This window comes from Suricata suricatta, chromosome 4 (genome assembly GCF_006229205.1).
Source record: "Suricata suricatta isolate VVHF042 chromosome 4, meerkat_22Aug2017_6uvM2_HiC, whole genome shotgun sequence".
Taxonomy (NCBI): Eukaryota; Metazoa; Chordata; class Mammalia; order Carnivora; family Herpestidae; genus Suricata; species Suricata suricatta.
Genome location: NC_043703.1, coordinates 50,757,642 through 50,776,916, shown reverse-complemented (window position 1 = coordinate 50,776,916; position 19,275 = coordinate 50,757,642). Strand labels below are relative to the sequence as shown.

At 40.6% G+C, this 19,275-nt stretch overlaps 1 protein-coding gene across 3 annotated transcripts in view; it reads left to right on the top strand.

The window, feature by feature from the left end:
- VWA8 (von Willebrand factor A domain containing 8) overlaps positions 1–19,275 on the top strand; it is a 334,690-nt gene that overhangs the window by 304,582 nt on the left and 10,833 nt on the right. For all 3 annotated transcript variants that reach the window (XM_029936673.1, XM_029936672.1, XM_029936671.1), the window contains 2 exons: positions 10,212–10,337; positions 12,034–12,192. In XM_029936673.1, the coding sequence (XP_029792533.1) occupies positions 10,212–10,337; positions 12,034–12,192 (285 nt within the window). The remainder of the gene's footprint in view (positions 1–10,211; positions 10,338–12,033; positions 12,193–19,275) is intronic.

Sequence of the window (19,275 nt, the reverse complement as noted above, 5' to 3'; positions counted from 1 at the left end):
AGTGAGGTTTTCAAGCCCTAGAGGACAGAAATAAGGAAGCCAGGAAGAGGAGAGGCTTGTGGAGAAAGCAAATGTTTGCTTTGGATGTTATCATGTTTCTCTCACTACGGGACTCCTACGTAAAAATGTCAAGCATGAGAACTGAAGAGTGAATCTGGAGTTCAGGAACAAGGGGAAGACCAGATAGAGTTGCATATCCATATGCATATCTACATCTGCATTCTTCAAATTTTTTTATGTTTTTTATTTATTTTTGAAAGACAGCATGAGCAGGGGAGGGTTAGAGAAAAATGGAGATACAGAATCTGAAGCAGGCTCCAGGCTCTGAGCAAGCTGTAAGCACAGAACCCGACGCAGGGCTTGAACCCATGAACCATCAGATCATGACCTGAGCAGAAATCAGATGCTTAACCCTAAAGAGCAAGAGCCCTAAAGCTGGTGAGAAGCAAATCACTTGACTTCCATTTTGTTACTGCCAAGCAGCAGCTGTTGAAAGCAGGAACACTGGGACAGTGGGGCTGGGGAGATCTAGATTATATGCAGTGGCTACAACAAACAGAAAGCTGGAAGGGGAATAACACCAGGAAAGGGGCCAGCCCAGCTTTAACTTACGCTTGGCTTGAAGATGAGATCAAACAAATGCCAAGTGGCCCCATCGCGATGGCTTTTCCAAACAAAGTAAGAAATGATGTGGAGATGAAGTTCTCATGCTGTGACTGTCCACAGTTCCAACTCCTTCCCTACTGAGTTCCTAAGCTAAGTAGTAAATAAATTTAGTTCAACTACGAAATAACATGGGATCTATGAAATTATTTTGCAGTGAGGTAGAGTAACAAGCATCCAAAACATAAAGGAAGAAGATGCTGCTGGGCTAGAGTATTTTCTTCAGAAAATACCAGATTTTTAGAAAACATCTGCTTTGTGTTCTCACAATTCAAAGAAACTTGAAGTATGTGAAATGAGACATGGATTTAAAAGGGTCTGGCTAAGAATCAAGCAGAAATAATAAGGGAATTGAATGCAATAAGGAAAGATTATTTTAAAAACTAACAATTCAATGCCAAAACTGAAATCTACATTAAAAGTAGAAGGAACAGATTCAATCCAGTCCTAAGTCTAAGTACTGATGTGAGTGGAAACTTGAATTGTTATTCCAGACTGTAGAGGAAATAAAGAGATAAAAACCAAAAGAAAGCTGATCAATAAAAACAGAGCAGAAAGCTAACACACAGAGCCATGATCTGTCCCCATATGTAGAAGCTTGGCACAGGAAAGCTGTGCAATAAATACATGCTGTATGAAATCAAAACCACACTGAGATACTACCCAATGCCGGTCAGAGTGGCAAAAATGAACAAATCAGGAGACTATAGATGCTGGCGATGATGTGGAGAAATGGGCACCCTCCTGCACTGCTGGTGGGAATGTAAACTGGTGCAGCTGCTCTGGAAGACAGTGTGGAGGTTCCTCAAAAAATTAAAAACAGAACTCCCCTTTGACCCAGCAATAGCACTGCTAGGGATTTACCCAAGGGATTCAGAAGTGCTGATCCATAGGGGCACATGTACCCCAATCTTCATAGTGGCATTTTCAACAATAGCCAACTCATGGAAAGAGCCTAACTGTCCATCACCTGATGAGTGGATCAAGAAGACGTGGTTTATCTAAACAATGGAGTACTACATGGTAATGAGAAAGAATGAAATCTGGCCATTTGTAGCAAAGTGGATGGACCTCGAGGGTGTCATGCTAAGTAAAATAAGTCAGGCAGAGAAGGACAGATGCCATATGTTTTCACTTATAAGTGGAACAGGAGAAACTTAACAGAGGACCAAGGGGGAGGGGAAGGGGAAAAATAGTTGGGGAGAGGAAGGTAGCAAACCATGAGAGACTCTTGAATACTGAGAACAAACTGCGGGCTGAGGGGGGTGGGGGAAAAGGGAAGGGGGGGTGACTGACCTGAAAAAGGGCACTTGTTGGGATGAGCACTGACTGGGTGTTATATGGAAACCAACTTGACAATACACTATAACAGAAAAAAATAAAAATAAAAAAATAATACATGCTGTATGAGCCAATGAACACATAAGCAATAGTCAAAGTAACAACAACAAAACTGTACTGGGCTGAAGACAGACCTAAGTCTATGGATGAAAAAATCTTCACTGAGTACCAGGCAAAAGTGATGAAAAGAGATAAGTGCCTTATTACAGCTTCATGGAACCCATTTCAGAAACAATGAAAATATCCTAAAAGAATACCAGCAGACAGAAAAACAAGCTATTATTGGAGAAAAATTGATCTTATATTAGTTGTCTCTGAAACATTGAATGCCAGAAGATAGTGACAAAACTTTTGCAAGATCTGGGGGCCACAGGGGAGTTGTGACCTGAAAATCCTATACTCAGCCAAAGTACAAAGAGATAGACATTTTCAAATATCGAGAGACTTAAAATATGTCACTTAAATACTCTTTTTGAAAATAATTTTGAATTAAATATATATACACACATGTGTACATACATACATATGTAAGCACATATGCATAAGTATTCCAGCCAATTAAGAAGAAAATAGACCTCTTTAAGAACGGGAAATTCATGGTATAAAAGGACTAGCAATGAACCTCAGATTCAGTTAGACATAGAACCAGGTCTAAATAATATTTTCCAAGTGGAAAATATGTGTCAAAGAAAACTCAAATATCAAGAATAGTGCTTTTAAAAAGATAACAATATTAAAAAGTGAATTTAATGATGACGATAATAATAAGCGGGGCCTAAATTCTCATGGTATCTCAAAACGGAAACAAAAATCAAGAAGTTGATATAGAGGAGGGATAGAAGGAAGCAAGAAGTGTGATCTCATTCATACTACAAGCAACAGAGACATTGTCGTTGTTGTCATTGTCATTCCTGAAAATAACGAGAGGAAGAGAAGTTCCATTGGGCTTTTAAAAAATTTAATCAGGCCGGAATTTTTTTTTTAATGTGGTTCCTGCAAATTACAATGTGTTTTTCTAAAGATTTTAATGATTCCTGTGTGGAGAGGGGACCATGGGAGAGGCAGGGAGGCCAGGCAGGAGGCGACGGCAACGGCAACGGTCCAGGGGAGAGAGAACCGTGTTTGCCCCGGGGGTAGGCGTGGTGCGAACACCAGAAGCCATGGGGATTGGCCAGCCCTCTAAGCATGAGCTGTGAGAGAGAGAAAGAGGAGGCAAAGATGCCCGGAGTCCTGTGGCCTGAACGGCCCAAACAATGGGGCTACCTGCTGCCTTTCTCTGAGGCGAGGACCTGGTGAGAGCAGTGGCCTGGATCTGGGACTCGGGTTTGAATTGTTAAGTTTACATCGCCTGCTGTACCTGCACACTGATACGTGTAGTTCCCAGTTTTTTTATTCGTAGAAACAAATTACAAAATGATGGTAAGAGGTGACTCAAAGCCATAGTTTAGTTCCACATCGGCATCTAGGAGAACAGACTCTTCTAACGAAGGGTGTCCTTGCTAAGTACACGGATCACTAGTTAATCTTGCCGTGAGATGTCCCTGCAAGAACCGGGGAGGCCTCTTAAAAAGGAAGGTTGTATCTTCTCTTTCCACCACTTAGAGCAGCCGGCAAGCTAACAGGCATTTAGGAAAATATTTTTTGCTATGTCAAAATACTGAGAGCCGCAAAGAAAATATTTTATTGTTTCCACTGATTTATAATTTGTTATTTTATAAATATTGTATAAAAGTTTATCTTAATCCAGGATCTTAATTGTTTAAATGGTAAGATTAATAACATAAAAAGTATATGTTGGTCAACACGGAGAAATGTTAAAAATAATGGGGCCTAATAATGTTTAATAAAGGAATCATTGCTCCCAGGCAGATACCCTCAAACAACCATTTATGCATCGAGTGGGTAATTGTTTATTGGTGAATACCTCTATGATTTATTCTATAGAATGTAAGTGCTTTCTAATCTTTATAATCTCTTCATTAAACAAATTTTGAAGGAGTAAGAGAAAACTGGCTTACTTGTAGAGTTTATAGGTAAAGGAAGTCTTGATTAACCATAACTAGGTAAGTGAACACTTAAGATTAATCAGAATACTTTGAGTGCTGAAATCACAAGATCGAGTGTCAGAAACCACAAGGTAACTGGTGTTTGTCAAGTCTGTTCCTCCTAATGTCCTCACTGCTATAGATGAGTGTGTGTATATTTTCTGGTTAACCAGTTTTTTCCCAGAAAATGAATTAACCAGAATACGTCATCTTCTGAGCATTTCAATTAGTCTTAAGCATGAGCATACTAAAGATATGTTTTTTTCTAGAAAGTCTGTAATGTAGATTTTTACTAGTGAAACCTAGCTTTATGTATAATAAATTCTCATTAGTATGGACTTATTGCATAATACAAAACAGATGGACATATTTATAAGAATACTTCATGAGATAGGAATATATAATAAAGATCATGTCTGGCCCTTTGTTATAAATGAAAGCATATATTTAAATACAGTAGGAACTTGCTTGTTAAAGACATCTCACTGAGATACAATACACAGTCCATAATAATAAATATTTCTGTTTTATCCCTAGTAAGTTCTTAAAGTGCTCCCCCACTCACCCCTTGCTTCCAAGAGTATCCATTCTGACAGGCCTCTTCCTGTTTTGAATTTTGAAATATTGGTGGGCTGGCTAGATGACAGATAATAAATTGTCCACCCATATTTATCTGTAAGTTCTAGACTTGAACCCTAATGAATAGTGGTACTATTATAAAAATGTCTTTGTGCCCAGTAGTTCGGGATCAAAAGGCTAGTACATATTTTCACTTCTCAAAAATAAAAACTACTGGTTCATGTCCCTAAAAATACTAATGACAAGTATAACCAAAATTCATTTTTCCACAGTTAAAAATAAAAAGGAAGGGAATATGCTATACACCCACTAGAATGGCTAAAAATATTTTCTAAAAAGCCATCAATATCAAGTGTTGGTGAGGATATAAGCAAATGAGACTTGCTTTTACACTACCCATGGGAATGAAAATGGGGGGAAAAAAACACTTTAGAAAACTGTTTAACAGTATGTAGTAAAGCTGAACATATCCAAGATTCCCACCCAACAGAAATGCACACACATCTGCTCCAAAGACATGTTCAGGAACACTCCTGGCACCATTTTCTGTAATAGCCCCAAACTGGAAACAGCATCATTGTAGAAAGGATAAATTATGGCCAAATCATAGTATCAAATATCATTGGAGCAGTGAGAGAATAAAGGGCTGCTACACAGCCGCATAGGTAACCTCATCGGAGTTGTGTTGAGCCAGAGAAGCCAGACACAGAAGAGCACATACTGTGTGATTCCATTTTTATGAAATCCAAAGCCTGACAAACCTTAATCCATGCTGATACAAGTCAGAATAGGAAGTCACCTTTGGCAGGGGGACCGTAAATTCCAGAAGGAGCCCTGGGGGACTGTGGACATACAGGTGGGTACAAGGGGTGTCCACTTTTATTTTTTAATGTATATTTTATGTATTTTGATAGAGAATGAGAAAGCATGTGCAAGCAGGGTAGGGGCAGAAAGAGAGAGGGAGAGAGAGAATCCCAAGCAGTCTCACACGCTATTAGCGCAAAACCTGATACAGGGCTCCAGCTCACAAACCGTGAGATCATGGCCTGAGCCAAAATCCAGAGTCAGACACTTAATCCACTGAACCACCTGGCACTCGTGTTTACTTTTAAAGTTCATTGAGCTCTGCGTTTAAGATTCATGCTCTTTACTAAAAGTATGTTATACTTAAATTTTAAAAGCTGACCCCAGGGGCACCTAGGTGGCTCAGTCAGTTAAGCGACTGACTCATGATTTCAGCTCAGGTCATGATCTCAAGCTTTGTGAGTTCGATCCCTGCATTAGGCTCACTGATGACAGTGCAGGGCCTGCTTTGGATTCTCTTTCTCTCTCTCCCTCTCTCTCTCCCTCTTCTCTCTCTCTCTCTCTCTCTCTCCCTCCCTCCCTCCCTCCCTCCCTCCCTTCCTGACTCTCTCTCTCTCCCTCCCTTCCTGACTCTCTCTCTCTCTCTCCCTATCTCCCTCCCTCTTTCTCGCTCTCTCAAAATAAACTTTAAAAAAAAATAAAATTAAAAGCTGACCCCCCCAAACAAGAAAGGGATAGCATATTAATTGGAAAAAGCATAGTCCTTCCCTCACTCTCACCCCAAATTTTACTAAGTTTTTTCCTTGCATTGGCACACGTAATGGAAATAGTCTTCAAGCTAGGGACCACCTTATGGGATGATAATCATATATAGGAAAAGACACAACACTGTCATCAGAAAATTAAGACCTAAAATCCATAGGTTCTTACGATAGTGAATCCAGACACAACAGACAAACATAATATTCTAAGAGAAAAGTAAACATTTTATAATTCTGTAGCCTCCCTACCAAGGGTGATAATAGGTCCCCTAAAAAGGAAAAAGGACCCACTTTTATCATTATGACTAATTACTAGCAGAAGAAGAATTCTGCACTGATGTTGGACCAGTTCTTTAACAAAACCTACTGAATCAAAAATTACATTTTGTCAAGATCCCTAAGTTATTTGTATGCACATTAAAGTTTGAGAAGCCTTTCTTTACATAACCTGCAAGCTGGTCTCAAAGATAATATTTCATAAAAATATAAAGGGATGTTTTAATCCTTTTGAGAAAGAAACTTTTTTGCTTACTTCAGATTATAAAAATCATGAGTTCATTGTATGAAAACTGAACAATATAGAAATTAAAAGGGATGCCTGGGTGACTGAGTAGGTTGAGCATCTGACTTCAGTTCAGGTCATGATCTCCTGGTCCGTGAGTTCAAGTTCTGTGTTGGGCTCTGACAGCTCGGAGCCTGGAACCTGCTTCAGATTCCGTGTCTCCCTCTCTCTGTGCCCCTCCCCTGCTCGCACTCTGTCTCTTTCAAAAATAAATATACATTTTAAAAAATAAAGGAAGAAAATAATTATCAACCGTAATTCACAACCCCAAAATAACCATGACTGTTAACATTTTTGTTTCCTCCCACATATTTTCCTCTGTATATAATGTACATTCATAGTTGAGCTAGTACTGTATAGACATGCTACTCTATCATGTTTATCACTTAACATTTTATAGTGGTAACTTTCTGTCAGTAAATTGTTATTGAACACCAACTGTGTATCAGGCAAGTGCTATTCTAGATGCTGCAGTTACATAAGGGCTCTTAGCCCATACTCCTTACTTTCTAGTGGAGCAGACGGATGATAGAGATGAACAGGTAATAACACATTTGTACACAGTGATAAGTATGAAGAAAGTAAAACAGCAATAAGCTACAAAGTGACACATGCTTTTTTTTAATAACCCATGCTCATTATCTGAACCTCTTTAATTCCCTTAGATTGACGTATAACTTCTAGCCTTAGCAAAAACTGTGATATTTGGTATATTTGACATACTATTTGGCTAAACTGAGAGTTCCATATTGTACTTAACTGAATTACAGATCACTGGAAATGTACCAGCTTCTCCTGAACTTCTTCAATGTCATTGCCTTGTCAATGTATTGATGAAAGTTTGAAAATCAAGACTAATGATAACAGTGGCACAGCTGTTAAATTACATGCCACATAATCTTGTTTCTGTTGCTATCCCACATTCCTCTTAAACCCAGCTCTAGAATCCAACTCCCATGCCACTTTGATGACAGCTAACTATTGGTACCACATTCTGTAGTACTTTCTGCAGTGCTTATTTTCCCAGTCTAGACTGGTCTGTGAGAGTCTGTCCTCATCTACGAAAGGCATTAGAAGCCAATGCTCTGCAGTTTGATATCTCCAAGAGTCATAGAGTCTCAGGATTGAAAGGTATCCCAGTGCTCACCCCCAATCGCATTTCCCAGCATAAAGTATTCTGGAGACCTAAGGAATGATCTACTGCGGACATCAGAAGTGATGAGGAAGAGGAAATAGGAGCCAGGTCCCAATCACTGTTGCAGGGGAGGGAGCCTGAGAAGGACAGCAAGCTGCATGTCAAGCTTGTCTGTCTGATCTTTAACCCGGTGGGAAAGGATCCTAGAAGACTCTGCTCACCCCTTCCTCCTACCACCTATACCTGTGTTCTCATAGAGTTGCATGAGCTCATTGAACTATACTCCAGTGAATTCCACTTTCCTATAAGATCATGGGGTTCTTACCAAGAACCCACATTAGAAAAGAACATAATCCCAAGGGGCACATGTAAGATAATTCCTGGAATTAATTGGCCACCAAATGTAGTATCTTTATGCTCGTGGCTTAGGACTTTCTCTCTCTTTATTTCATATTCATATTAATATATTTGTATTCAAATGAGGGACTTTTGCCCTTGTTTGCAGCAAAGGTATCAAGGAACAAAGATATTAATATTATATATTTCTGTCTAGAGTAAAACTGTATGGAGCTTCTTTGTGTAGTGGTTGGTCTACACCTAAAGCGGACTGCTTGAAGCTTGGCTCTGTATTTCCAATGATAGTGCTGTCATACAGTTACTCCCAATGAAACGGTGATGGAAGTATGCTTAAATTAATGTGCACTCCGCTGTCCATATTGTGTCTCACTTGATGATAATGGTGATGATGATGGTGATACCAGCTGACATAGGTTGCCAGGCTCTTCCTCAACCAGTTCCATGTGGTGTCTCATTTACTCTTCACAATCAGTCATAGTAGGAACTAGTGTTATTTTTATTTTAGAGCTAAGGACACTGACATGCAGACAGGCTGAGTAACTTGCTTGAGGTCAGTTATCTGATCATGGGGAAGGGAGGATCAGGCCAGGCTATCTGACTCCAGACCACATGATCTTAACTACTATGCTCCTTTGCACGCATAAAAACACATGAGCTGTTCTTCCCACTTTGTTTTTTTAATTAATTTTTTTATTTTTTTATTTACATCCAGGTTAGTTAGCATATAGTGCAACAGTGATTTCAGGAGTAGATTCCTTAATGCCCCTCACCCATTTAGCTCATTCCCCCCCTTCCACAAACCCTCCAGCAACCCTTTGTTTTCTGTACTTAAGAGTCTCTTATGTTTTGCCCCCTACCTGTTTTTCTATAATATTTTTGCTTCCCTTCCCTTATGTTCATCTGTTTTATGTCTTAAAGTCCTCATATGAGTGAAGTCCTATGATATTGGTCTTTCTCTGACTGACTAATCTCGTTTAGCATAATACCCTCTAGTTCCATCCACGTAGTTGCAAATGTCAAGATGTCATTCTTCTTGATTGCCAAGTAATACTCCATTGTATAAACATACCACATCTTCTTTATCCATTCATCCATCGATGGACATTTAGTCTCTTTCCATACTTTGGCTATTGTCAGTAGCACTGCTACAAACATTGGGGTGCATGAAACAGCACACCTGTATCCCTTGGATAAATACCTAGTAGTGCAATTGCTGGGTCCTAGGGTAGTTCTATTTTTAATTTTTTGATATTCTTCCCACTTCCTAATGTAAATAGAGTGCTTGGCTGTAATAAACCTACCCATGTCTTGATTGGGATATTATCATTCTTCATTGTTTAACTACCTTCTCGGTCCACCTGGCTTAGTTATAAGTTATTATGTAGAAATACCTTTGGGAAAGTTACTCAGAAGACTTCTGATCAGAGAGACGTGGGGACACAACATGTTCATGAATAATGTTTTCAGTTGTTTCCACTTGCACCATAAGTCACAGAGAGCACAAGTAGCAACTTCTCTTCTAAAAGGAACAGTTCTGAAGATCATGTTTTCTCTGTGTTTGCAGTCATTGTTAACAAGTTCAAGCTGATATCTTTTTTACCTAAGAAGTTTGCTAAGCATACCATGACAGAAAATACATGAGAAATGTATCACCACTATATTTCTGGATTTTGCACACCTCTCCAAAGGCCCATTTGCATACTGCTTTCCCATTTGTATGTGCTTTAAGTGAGTTCATTTTATCATTCCATGTGTTAAAACAATTAAGGTTGACAAAATCTACACCAAGGGCATTCTTTGTCAGCAGAGCAGAAACCAGTCCATTTATAACACTGAGTTCATGCAGAACCGTCACTTATTTTAAAAGATCCTGTCAGTGTTTCCTGTTTATCATGCAGAAAATGCGTCAGGTACCCCGCAGAAGTAATTATAATAAGGAGCTGTGTGTGTGCATGTCGTTGTAGGCTAAAGGTAAAGAGAGACAGTGGCTAAGACACCAAGCTGTGGGAGAACTAGATGATGCCAAGATCATCGATGGGCTCACTGGAGAGAAAGCCATCTACAAACGCCGGGGTGAGCTGGAGCCACAAGTAAGTCATGGTCAACTAGTAGCCTCAGGTAGAGTTCAGCCTTCTTTACAGACAAATGCTTTCCAGAGTTGCCATCTTTATCAAAACACCATACACCCTGAATACGGCAGCCTGGTCTTCTGCCGGGACCTCCCGCCAGCAGAATCCACCAGAAGATAGCAGCTGAGCAAGAGGCTGATGCTGTCCCTACAGATGAGCTCCCAGGACACAGAACAGGGTGCCCCTGGGGGAGAGGAAACTGAAGACACTCAGTGTCCATGAATCCTGGATAGCTGCGCAGGTAAAAGCCCTAGAACAATCTTGGTAGTTTTCTGCTATCCTGTTACTTAAAGATCTGTGCCCATCCTAAAACTGAAGAAAATTTTAGAAAATAAGAAATTCTCTCTAAAATAATTCCTGTTGTAGCATGTAAAGCTTTAGACATCTGTAATATTAAAATATTTGCAATACCATAGCAAAAAAAAAACAAAAACAAAAACAAAAATCAGTGATTGAAATACTGAGTCTCCTGGAGGGCCCTGTGACTTCCTGTATCCCTGAATAACCAAAGCTGCTGAGGAGCTGCTGAGAGCGGGGGTACAGTGACTGGTGGGGAAGGGTGGTCACTTACTCCATTTAAATGTTTATTCAGAGAGGATCTTTGGGCAATCTGGGCAGTACTTGTATGTCATTGGCATGAGTCAACAACTACTTTCTTTACTGACTCACTGCGGTTAACAAATGTGTTTAGATATATCTGAGTTGTGAGTGATCATGGAAGCAAATGAGGCTCTGTTCTTAATTTAGGCAGAGCAGACTTCACAAGTTTTTTAAGAAATATACTGAATTTTGTCTGAAATCATTGCACTCCGATACCCACACAATCTTTTTGAAATTACTAACTCTGCTCATGACCCTTCATACCTGACAGCAAGCATATAATAGAATAATCTGGAATTTTCCCCTTCCTTTTTTCCTGTAAGTAAAACTGACAAACATACTTTTGTTTTCAGTTCTGCAAATTGGCAAGCATGAGTCCACAATCAAACTGAAACTCAAAGGCATTTCATATTTTAATCAATACGTGTTGCTAAATAGCAGTTTGATGCCCCTTGCATGCTTTAACTGCCAAGAAAAGGAAAGAGAAGTAGAAATGCAGTGACTAGAAGGAAGCAGAAACTGAACGCTTGTAATGACAAAAGGCACTGATGAAATATTCCCTCTGTTCTTTGCCAGATGCCCTCTCACAGAACCTTGTTTAGGAATCTAACATTTCATATGGGCTATGTGGGAAATGATGCAGGGCACTGTAACAGGCACTAGAAGAATCGGCGTGGCCTTTCAGAACAACTCCGTCTTGCTAGTATAACTCACTCCGGGGCATGACATGAAAATGACATATTGGGGTTTGTATCTTTCCAGATTATTATTTTTAAGCATAATAGCCTCAGTAAGGCAGTTTTACTAGACTAGGTTAGGCCTTGAAAGTCCCATATTCTAAAGGAAAACCTTTCCCATGTGGCCCCAACACAAATGTGAAATTCCATCTACTGATATACAGTCCTTTCCACCTGCCAGGACAGCCTTGAGCAACCCCCAACCTACAGCTGATCTGCCTGCCTCGTGGCCAGCATGCTGGGGGCTGCGTGAGACCCTCAGAACACCAAGCAGGGATGGTTTCTGGTTCACAAGGCCTTTCTGTTGTTCCCTCCCTCAGCTGGGCAGCCCCCAACAGAAACCCAAGCGCCTACGCCTGGTGGTAGATGTGTCTGGCAGCATGTACCGCTTTAACGGTGTGGATGGCCGGCTGGAGCGCTCAATGGAAGCCGTGTGTATGGTCATGGAAGCTTTCGAGAACTACGAAGAGAAGTTCAAGGTACGGCATGAACTAAGGGTGATGAGAGGAGTCACTGACCACTTCTGCCCAAGAGTCACTCCATGTTAGGGCACAGTGGTAGATAGGGGGCTTCAGGCTCCACTGGAGTGAACAAAATCTTCATCTCCTCATCAGCTCATTTATCAGCACAGAGAAAGAGAGCCTTCTGTTCTCTCTGCCCTAACCATCAGACAATGATAATCCCAGAATTCAAAGCACCCCACTTTACAAGTGTGTGATGTTAGCCATAATGTTAGGGGGAAGAAACAGGCATTTAGAAATACCACAGATCTCTTCCACAGATTTCTAGAGCCGCATCCTCATCCCAATTTCTTCCATACCTCATTCTTCCCCATCGCCGAGCAGACAGCCTTCCCAAGGTTTGAGGACACCCTCAGAGAGCACTATTCTCAGCCTTGCTTTCCTTTTCCACGAGGGTGAGGATTACACAGTAATAGATGATCCCCTGGGAATGAAGACAGCAATCCTCGGAGAAATTCACTTGCCCATTTCAACTGTGCCCATTCTGCCGCACCCTCTTTCAGAAGCCCGAATATGGAGAAGGGATCCCCAGAGCCATGTGACTGCCCAAGAGCTGCCCCTCAGTCTGCTCTTAATTGGCCACAGGAGCACCTGCACTTCTGTCCCTTTACTAGAGCAGATAACACAGTCCCTTGCTGAGTAATTATTATCAAAAGTGCAGGGGAAGGAATGGCATATGTGCAGTCACATAAAGAGGGCACACTGTCTACCCATAGGTGTTCTAGATCATATTCAGGATCAAACATGTCCTTCAGAAGTAGGTGCTCTAAGCTCATCATTTAACTTGACATCCCATCTAGAGGATTACTATCTGTGCATTATGGTCTCTATTATCTTTTTACTTTAAGGATCTGTGCCGGAAAGCACACCAGGCAATAGACCAGTGTAATCCATCACTGCATTTACTTTAAGCCCATTTTTGAGCTCCATCTCCTCCAGGGTCCCTCGCACAAAGCTCTGCATGAAAGATTCCTTTAAGAATTCAGTGGTAGGAAAAGGCGGCTTTGGTCCGGGAATGCTGTGGGTTGCCAGGCTCTGTACCAGTTCAGGATACAAATACAAATAGGATGTGGACTTTCACTGCAGGGAGGAGCTTTGTTTCCCTCACAGAATGAAGAGCGGGGTTGTGTTTCCCCTTGTGATTAGTGAAAACCATGGAGCTGTTCAAGATGCCCTCTTGGTTTCCGTTGCCAGAAAGCTCAGAGCCAAAAACCAAAGACCACTGTGACAGCTGTATGTCCTGTGGCTTTTGCACTAGTGTTCAGCCTTTTCCTTCCCTTGACCCTCCCTTCCTTCAGATGTAAGTTTTTCTTCATTTTAATTTTTTGGGTTTTTTATGGGTTTCTGGAAATATTTATTTTAAAATATTTTAGATCCTTTCTAGTAGGAGTTTGAGTATATTTTCTAAATCACTTGAACATGGATGACCAGCAGATGGCTAAACATCCATTCATCACACCAGCATAAATCTCATTTAATGTTTTGAAATCTTTGGGTTCTATTAATATTTGGATCAGCCCATGTGCCTCTTCTATGAGTCTTGAAGCTCAGTGTTCCTTAGCTTCCTTTGAGTTATATGGAGATTTTGATCCATTATAGATTGTAGCAACATTTCACTATTGAAACTGGCATACATGCACTGCTAGGGATTTATCCAAGGCACATGTACCCCAATGTTCATAGCAGCACTGTCAACAATAGCCAAATCATGGAAAGAGCCTAAATGTCCATCACCTGATGAGTGGATCAAGAAGATATGGTATATATACACAATGGAGTACTACATGGCAATGAGAAAGAATGACATATGGCCATTTGTAGGAAAGTGGATGGACCTTGAGGGTGTCATGCTAAGTGAAATAAGTCAGGCAGAGAAGGACAGATACCATATGTTTGCACTCAGAGGTCTAACAGGAAAACAGGAGAAACCTAACGGAGGACCAGGGGGAGGGGAAGAGGGAAAGAGAGTTGGGGAGAGAGAGGGATGCAAAACTTGAGAGACTATTGAATGCTGAAAGTGAACTGAGGGTTGAAAGGGAAGGGGGAGGGGGAAAAGAGGTGGTGGTGATGGAGGAGGGCACTTGTGGGGAAGAGCACTGGGTGTTGTATGGAAACCAATTTGACAAGAAACTATTTAAAATAATAATAATAATAAAAAGAAATTGGCATACATACTCATAATCTAGAACAAAATTTCCCATTAGAAAGGATTTTTATGCCTTTTAGAACAAAACCTTTCCAATAGGTGAAACTACTTCTAAGTTATTAGGAAGATTTTAAGGAGCTAAACAAAAAATTTTAGGAGCTAAAACAAGCTGAGTAAAGAATTAGACAGAAGGCAGGAAGTGACAAAGCTAGTACAGGATTCAGAGAGCCATTCCAACAGCCTGCAGGTAGATGATGTGACTATCAGGGAGCGTGTTGAATATTTCATTTCATCTCACACAGTGGAGTGCACAGAGAGATTGGTATTTCTCCAGTTCTCACTGTTAAAAGTCTGTTACTTGGAAAAACATTAATGAGACTGGACATGTCTGCACCAAAAAGAAACAATATCAAGGAAAATGAGCATTTCACAAGCTGTTGTTTTGTTTTGTTTCTAACTGACAGTTACAGCCTAATTGTTGCCATGTGATGTAAGTAGATTTAAATAAAATTACAAACATAAACTGAGCACTTGCTAAGAGCGTAGTATTCCACTAGGTACAGAGTTCCCTGCCATCCTTGAGCTTATAGCCTGGTGAGGGAGACACTAACAACTACGAATTCTGAGTGAACCTTCAGTGAGAGACCTGCAGTAACAGAGACACATAAAGCACACCCCTCTCCAGACACCCCACTTCAGCGCATATGTTGCTGACAATCTCTCATTCCCACAGTAGTGTAAATGATTTCCTCAGTCTTTATCAGTAAAATCACAGATATATTGAGAAGATAACCATAGTAATATATGCCTGACAAATCCAGTCAATATTTAGAGCAAGAAATTATAGCAAGACACCAGGATCAGATAAACTTTATTCAAAGTTTGAAGTTTCTATATTGTTTTCTTATGCTATTAGATTCTTATTTTTTTTTACATTTTACTTTATTTTTTGAGAGACAAAGACAGAGCACGAGCAGGGGAAGATCAGAGAGAGAGGGAGACACAGAATCCGAAGACAGGCTCCAGACTGTAAGACAGCTCAGAGCCCAATGTAGGGCCCAAACCCTTGAACAGGAGATCATGACCTGAGCCAAAGTCGGATGCTCAACTGACTGAGCCACCCAGGTGCCCCTATGCTATTAGATTCTTAATAGACAGCACTTTCATGGACTGGGTTTTGTGCATTTCCTCGTACTTCTAAACATACTCCCTACATTCACTACAGTCTCTTTAGAACTTTTTTAAGAGCATAGAAAGTCTCCAGTGCATTAAAATCTTTCCAAGAAAAGGAAAAGACGTCAAGACTTCACGAAACAAGTTCTGTGAGGAAAAAATGGCACTTGGGCGAGTATCTCGAGGGCTGGGGAGGGACAAGAGATGGGGAAGGCACAGGAGTTCTGCTCCTGGAAATTCCTCCCCATGTCCATGGACTTCCCAACTGGAGTCGCTTCACGGGCACCTCTTCAGGCCTCAGGCGGGAAATTGAGACCCAGGAACATTAAGGACTTTTCCCAAAGTCAGAAGGCTGTTGGAGACAGGACTCCTCTTCTGTTTGTTATCCCTTTTTGGTATTTTGTTTTGTTTTGTTTTTAAAATTTCCCCTTTATAGCCCAACTTTTTTATTTTGAAAAAATTTAAACCTACAGAAAAGTTGTAAGAGCAGTAAAATGAACACCCATATGCCTTTACTTAGATTCGCCAAATGTTAATATTTTCCCTTGTTTGCTTTATGTTTCTCTCTAAATATATACTCTCTTACTTCCTCTGAATCATTTGAAAGTAAATTATAAACATCATAATGCTTTACCTCTTAATTTTATTATGCTTCTCCTAACAGTAAGGACATTCTCTAGCACAACCCCAATACCATTATCACATCTAAAAATATTATCAATAATTTCATAAAATCTTCTAGTGTCCAATCCAAATTCACTTTTCCCAACTATCTTCAAGGTGTCTTTTTTTAATCAAAGTAATTAACATACAGGGTTATATTAGTTCTGGGTGTACAATATAATGATTCAACAACTCCCTGAATTACTCAGGGCTCACCACAGTAAGTGTATCCCAAAAGTGTCTTTTCTAATTGGCTTTCACCCCACAATACAGGATCCAAAATCCACACTTCATTTTTGGTTGTCATATCTTGTTAGCCTCTCTTCATCCAGAGTAGCCACCTCGCCTCCATTGCCACTACCATCTTTGCTTTTCCTGATGGTCGCTCTTGACAGTTCAGAACAGGTGTTTTGCAGAGTGTCCCTCATTCTAGATTCATCTGCCTGTTTTCTCATGGTGCCACTTACCTTGTCCCAATATTCCCTATGTTTCCAGATCTCCCAACAGGCTTCCCCACTACACTGGGTGCACTGGAAACTTCCTGTAATCTTCTCACCACCCCCGTCAAAGTTTAGAGTGGCCACTGGCCAACCCAGTCTTCTGCTGGGGTCTCTCCAGCCTCCTTTGTAACAAGTGTGAAAAAAGTGGGATGGAGCCACCTCACATTCTGTGAGAGCGCTTTTTTAATTAAATACTTTGGGGTAAAGGTGTAGAAGGTACAAAATGAGTGAAAGTGAAGCCCTCTATGTAAGCCTCTGCCTCCTCTCCGCTCCCACTTACTCCTCCAGTGGTGACCACTGCTCGTGGATTTTTTTGTGGTATCTTCTCAGAGACATCTGATGCGTGTACATCAAATGGCAACATTCCATTCACTCTGCTCTGTATCTGTACACCATCTGGTCACATCCAACTCGCTGTATCTGTGCTTTTATTTTCCCATTTGTGAGAGACTTAAGGACTAGGAATAACTAATGAAAGTATGTAATTTTCTCAGCAAATATAAGATGATGCATGAGCAAATGACCCTTTTAGGAGTTCCTAAGTGAAAAATTTACATTCCATAGCCCGGGATGGCCTCGCATATGGTATCTTTAGGAATTCAGGGGTGTGCTCTGAGACTTCCCACTCGGCAGTTCTAGATGGCTTCTAGTGTGGTCTTCTTGCAGTTGTCCCTCCTTTGTAAAGGTGTCTAGTCTATATTTGCTTTGAAACCTTCAGAAGCCACCGGCCTGGCCCAGTGATCTGGACTCTTCCCCGAAACCTCTCTCCTGGCATCTGTGTTTATCTTATTTGGCTTGAGCTCAGCTCCCAAGCTCTGGGTCATTACAGTCCAGGCCCAGGAGGCCCATCTGGAGTCAGCCTCCACTTTCTATTCCTCTTCGCATGACCCATGCCAAACCACAGGGACCCCTATGTAAGAATTGCTGAGGAGGAAAGGTAGTTCAGTGGCAGGACACATTTCAAAGCCATCTGGAGTTTTTAAAGTTCCTCAGAATTGGTCTACCAACTGAATCCAGTTATTCTCAGGAACAGCATATACAATCTGGTCTCTTAAGACAGGAGTAACATTTACTAATCATCATCATAAACTCCTCTAATAAGCAGCAAAATTTTTAATGTTCAGAGCACTTATACACTGGAGTGGAAAATGGAATGGTAACTGTTGTGTGAACCATTTTATTTCAGTCAGAAAACATGTTTTCCTTTATCTCATGATTTCTTGTTTGTTCCTTGTGATTTCTGCAAACCCCTGGAAATGTCTTACTAAAGCCCTAAAGTAGACCTCCTTTTCAAAAGCTCTTAATGCCTTTATTTTTTTTTCTTCAAAGTACTCTCCGTAATAGCAGAGTTAGGTGCGTACTCAAGTAGTGACTCCAGAAAACAGATTTATTTAGTTTTTGAGATGTTGGACTTTGAAAAAAAGGTACTCGAATTATTTGTTTTTGTGGAGAATAACTTCTGTTTTAAGGCCATGCTTTCCTAACAGTGTAACAAGGAACCCTCGAAGGGTGTTGGGGGTTTGATGACGAGCAGACAGGACTTTTACCCTTTCTCCTTCCATCCCCAGTTAAACCAAAACCAAGTCCACTTATATTGATTTTGTGTGATATTTCATCATCTGTGCTCTTGTGCAATATTTCAGTTGGAGAAAGACTTCCACTGTTTAGAAATATTTTAAAGAGTTAGAAACCTGCCATTCTAGACCCAATACTGGATTGTTATTTCTTATAGGCTCTGAGGGCTTTCTTTTTAGGAAAGTCTTCAGGGGCGCCTGGGTGGCTCAGTCGGTTAAGCATCCGGCTTTGGTTTAGGTCATGATCTCACGGTTCGTGGGTTCAAGCCCTGCGTCAGGCTGTGTGCTGACAGCTAGCTCAGAGCCCGGAGCCTGCTTCAGATTCCGTGTCTCCCTCTCTCTCTGACCCTCCGCTGCTCAGGCTGTCTCTGTCTCTCAAAGACAAATTAAAAAAAAAAAAAAAACCCTAAAAAAAAAAGAAAAGTCTTCATCAGTCCTGAGGTAGATGTAGATGATTCATTCCTTTGACAAGAGAAAGCAAGGCACAGATTTTTCTATGACTAAGTGAAGCAGACTTTTCCAGTCCACTTCTGAAGTGAACCATTGACTTTTCATAGAACCTTAGGATCAGGAATAGTTTTGGCAATTATTTTCACTAACCTCATTGTTTTACAGATGAGAAAATCATGACCCAGAGAGGTAAAATGCTTTGCTCAAGGTCACACAGCTACACTGATATAAAATAAAAAATAAAAAACCAGAAACTACTGACTACCACTTCTGGGCCCTTTCTTAGTTGATGTTTTATCCCTGGGTTTTTTTTGTTTGTTTGTTTGCAACAATTTTACTTCTGACCAGTCAGTATTTTTACAGATCTGTAACTCATGAGCAAATGTACCATTTACATAAAAGACTATCTTTTCCTTCCCTTAACATTTCATCATCCAAATGAGGTATAGTAGGTTTAACTTTTCTCAAAGATATCTTGGTCAGAAAGGCTGCATTAATTCTCAGAAGATGTGAAAAGATATGACTCACAAAACTA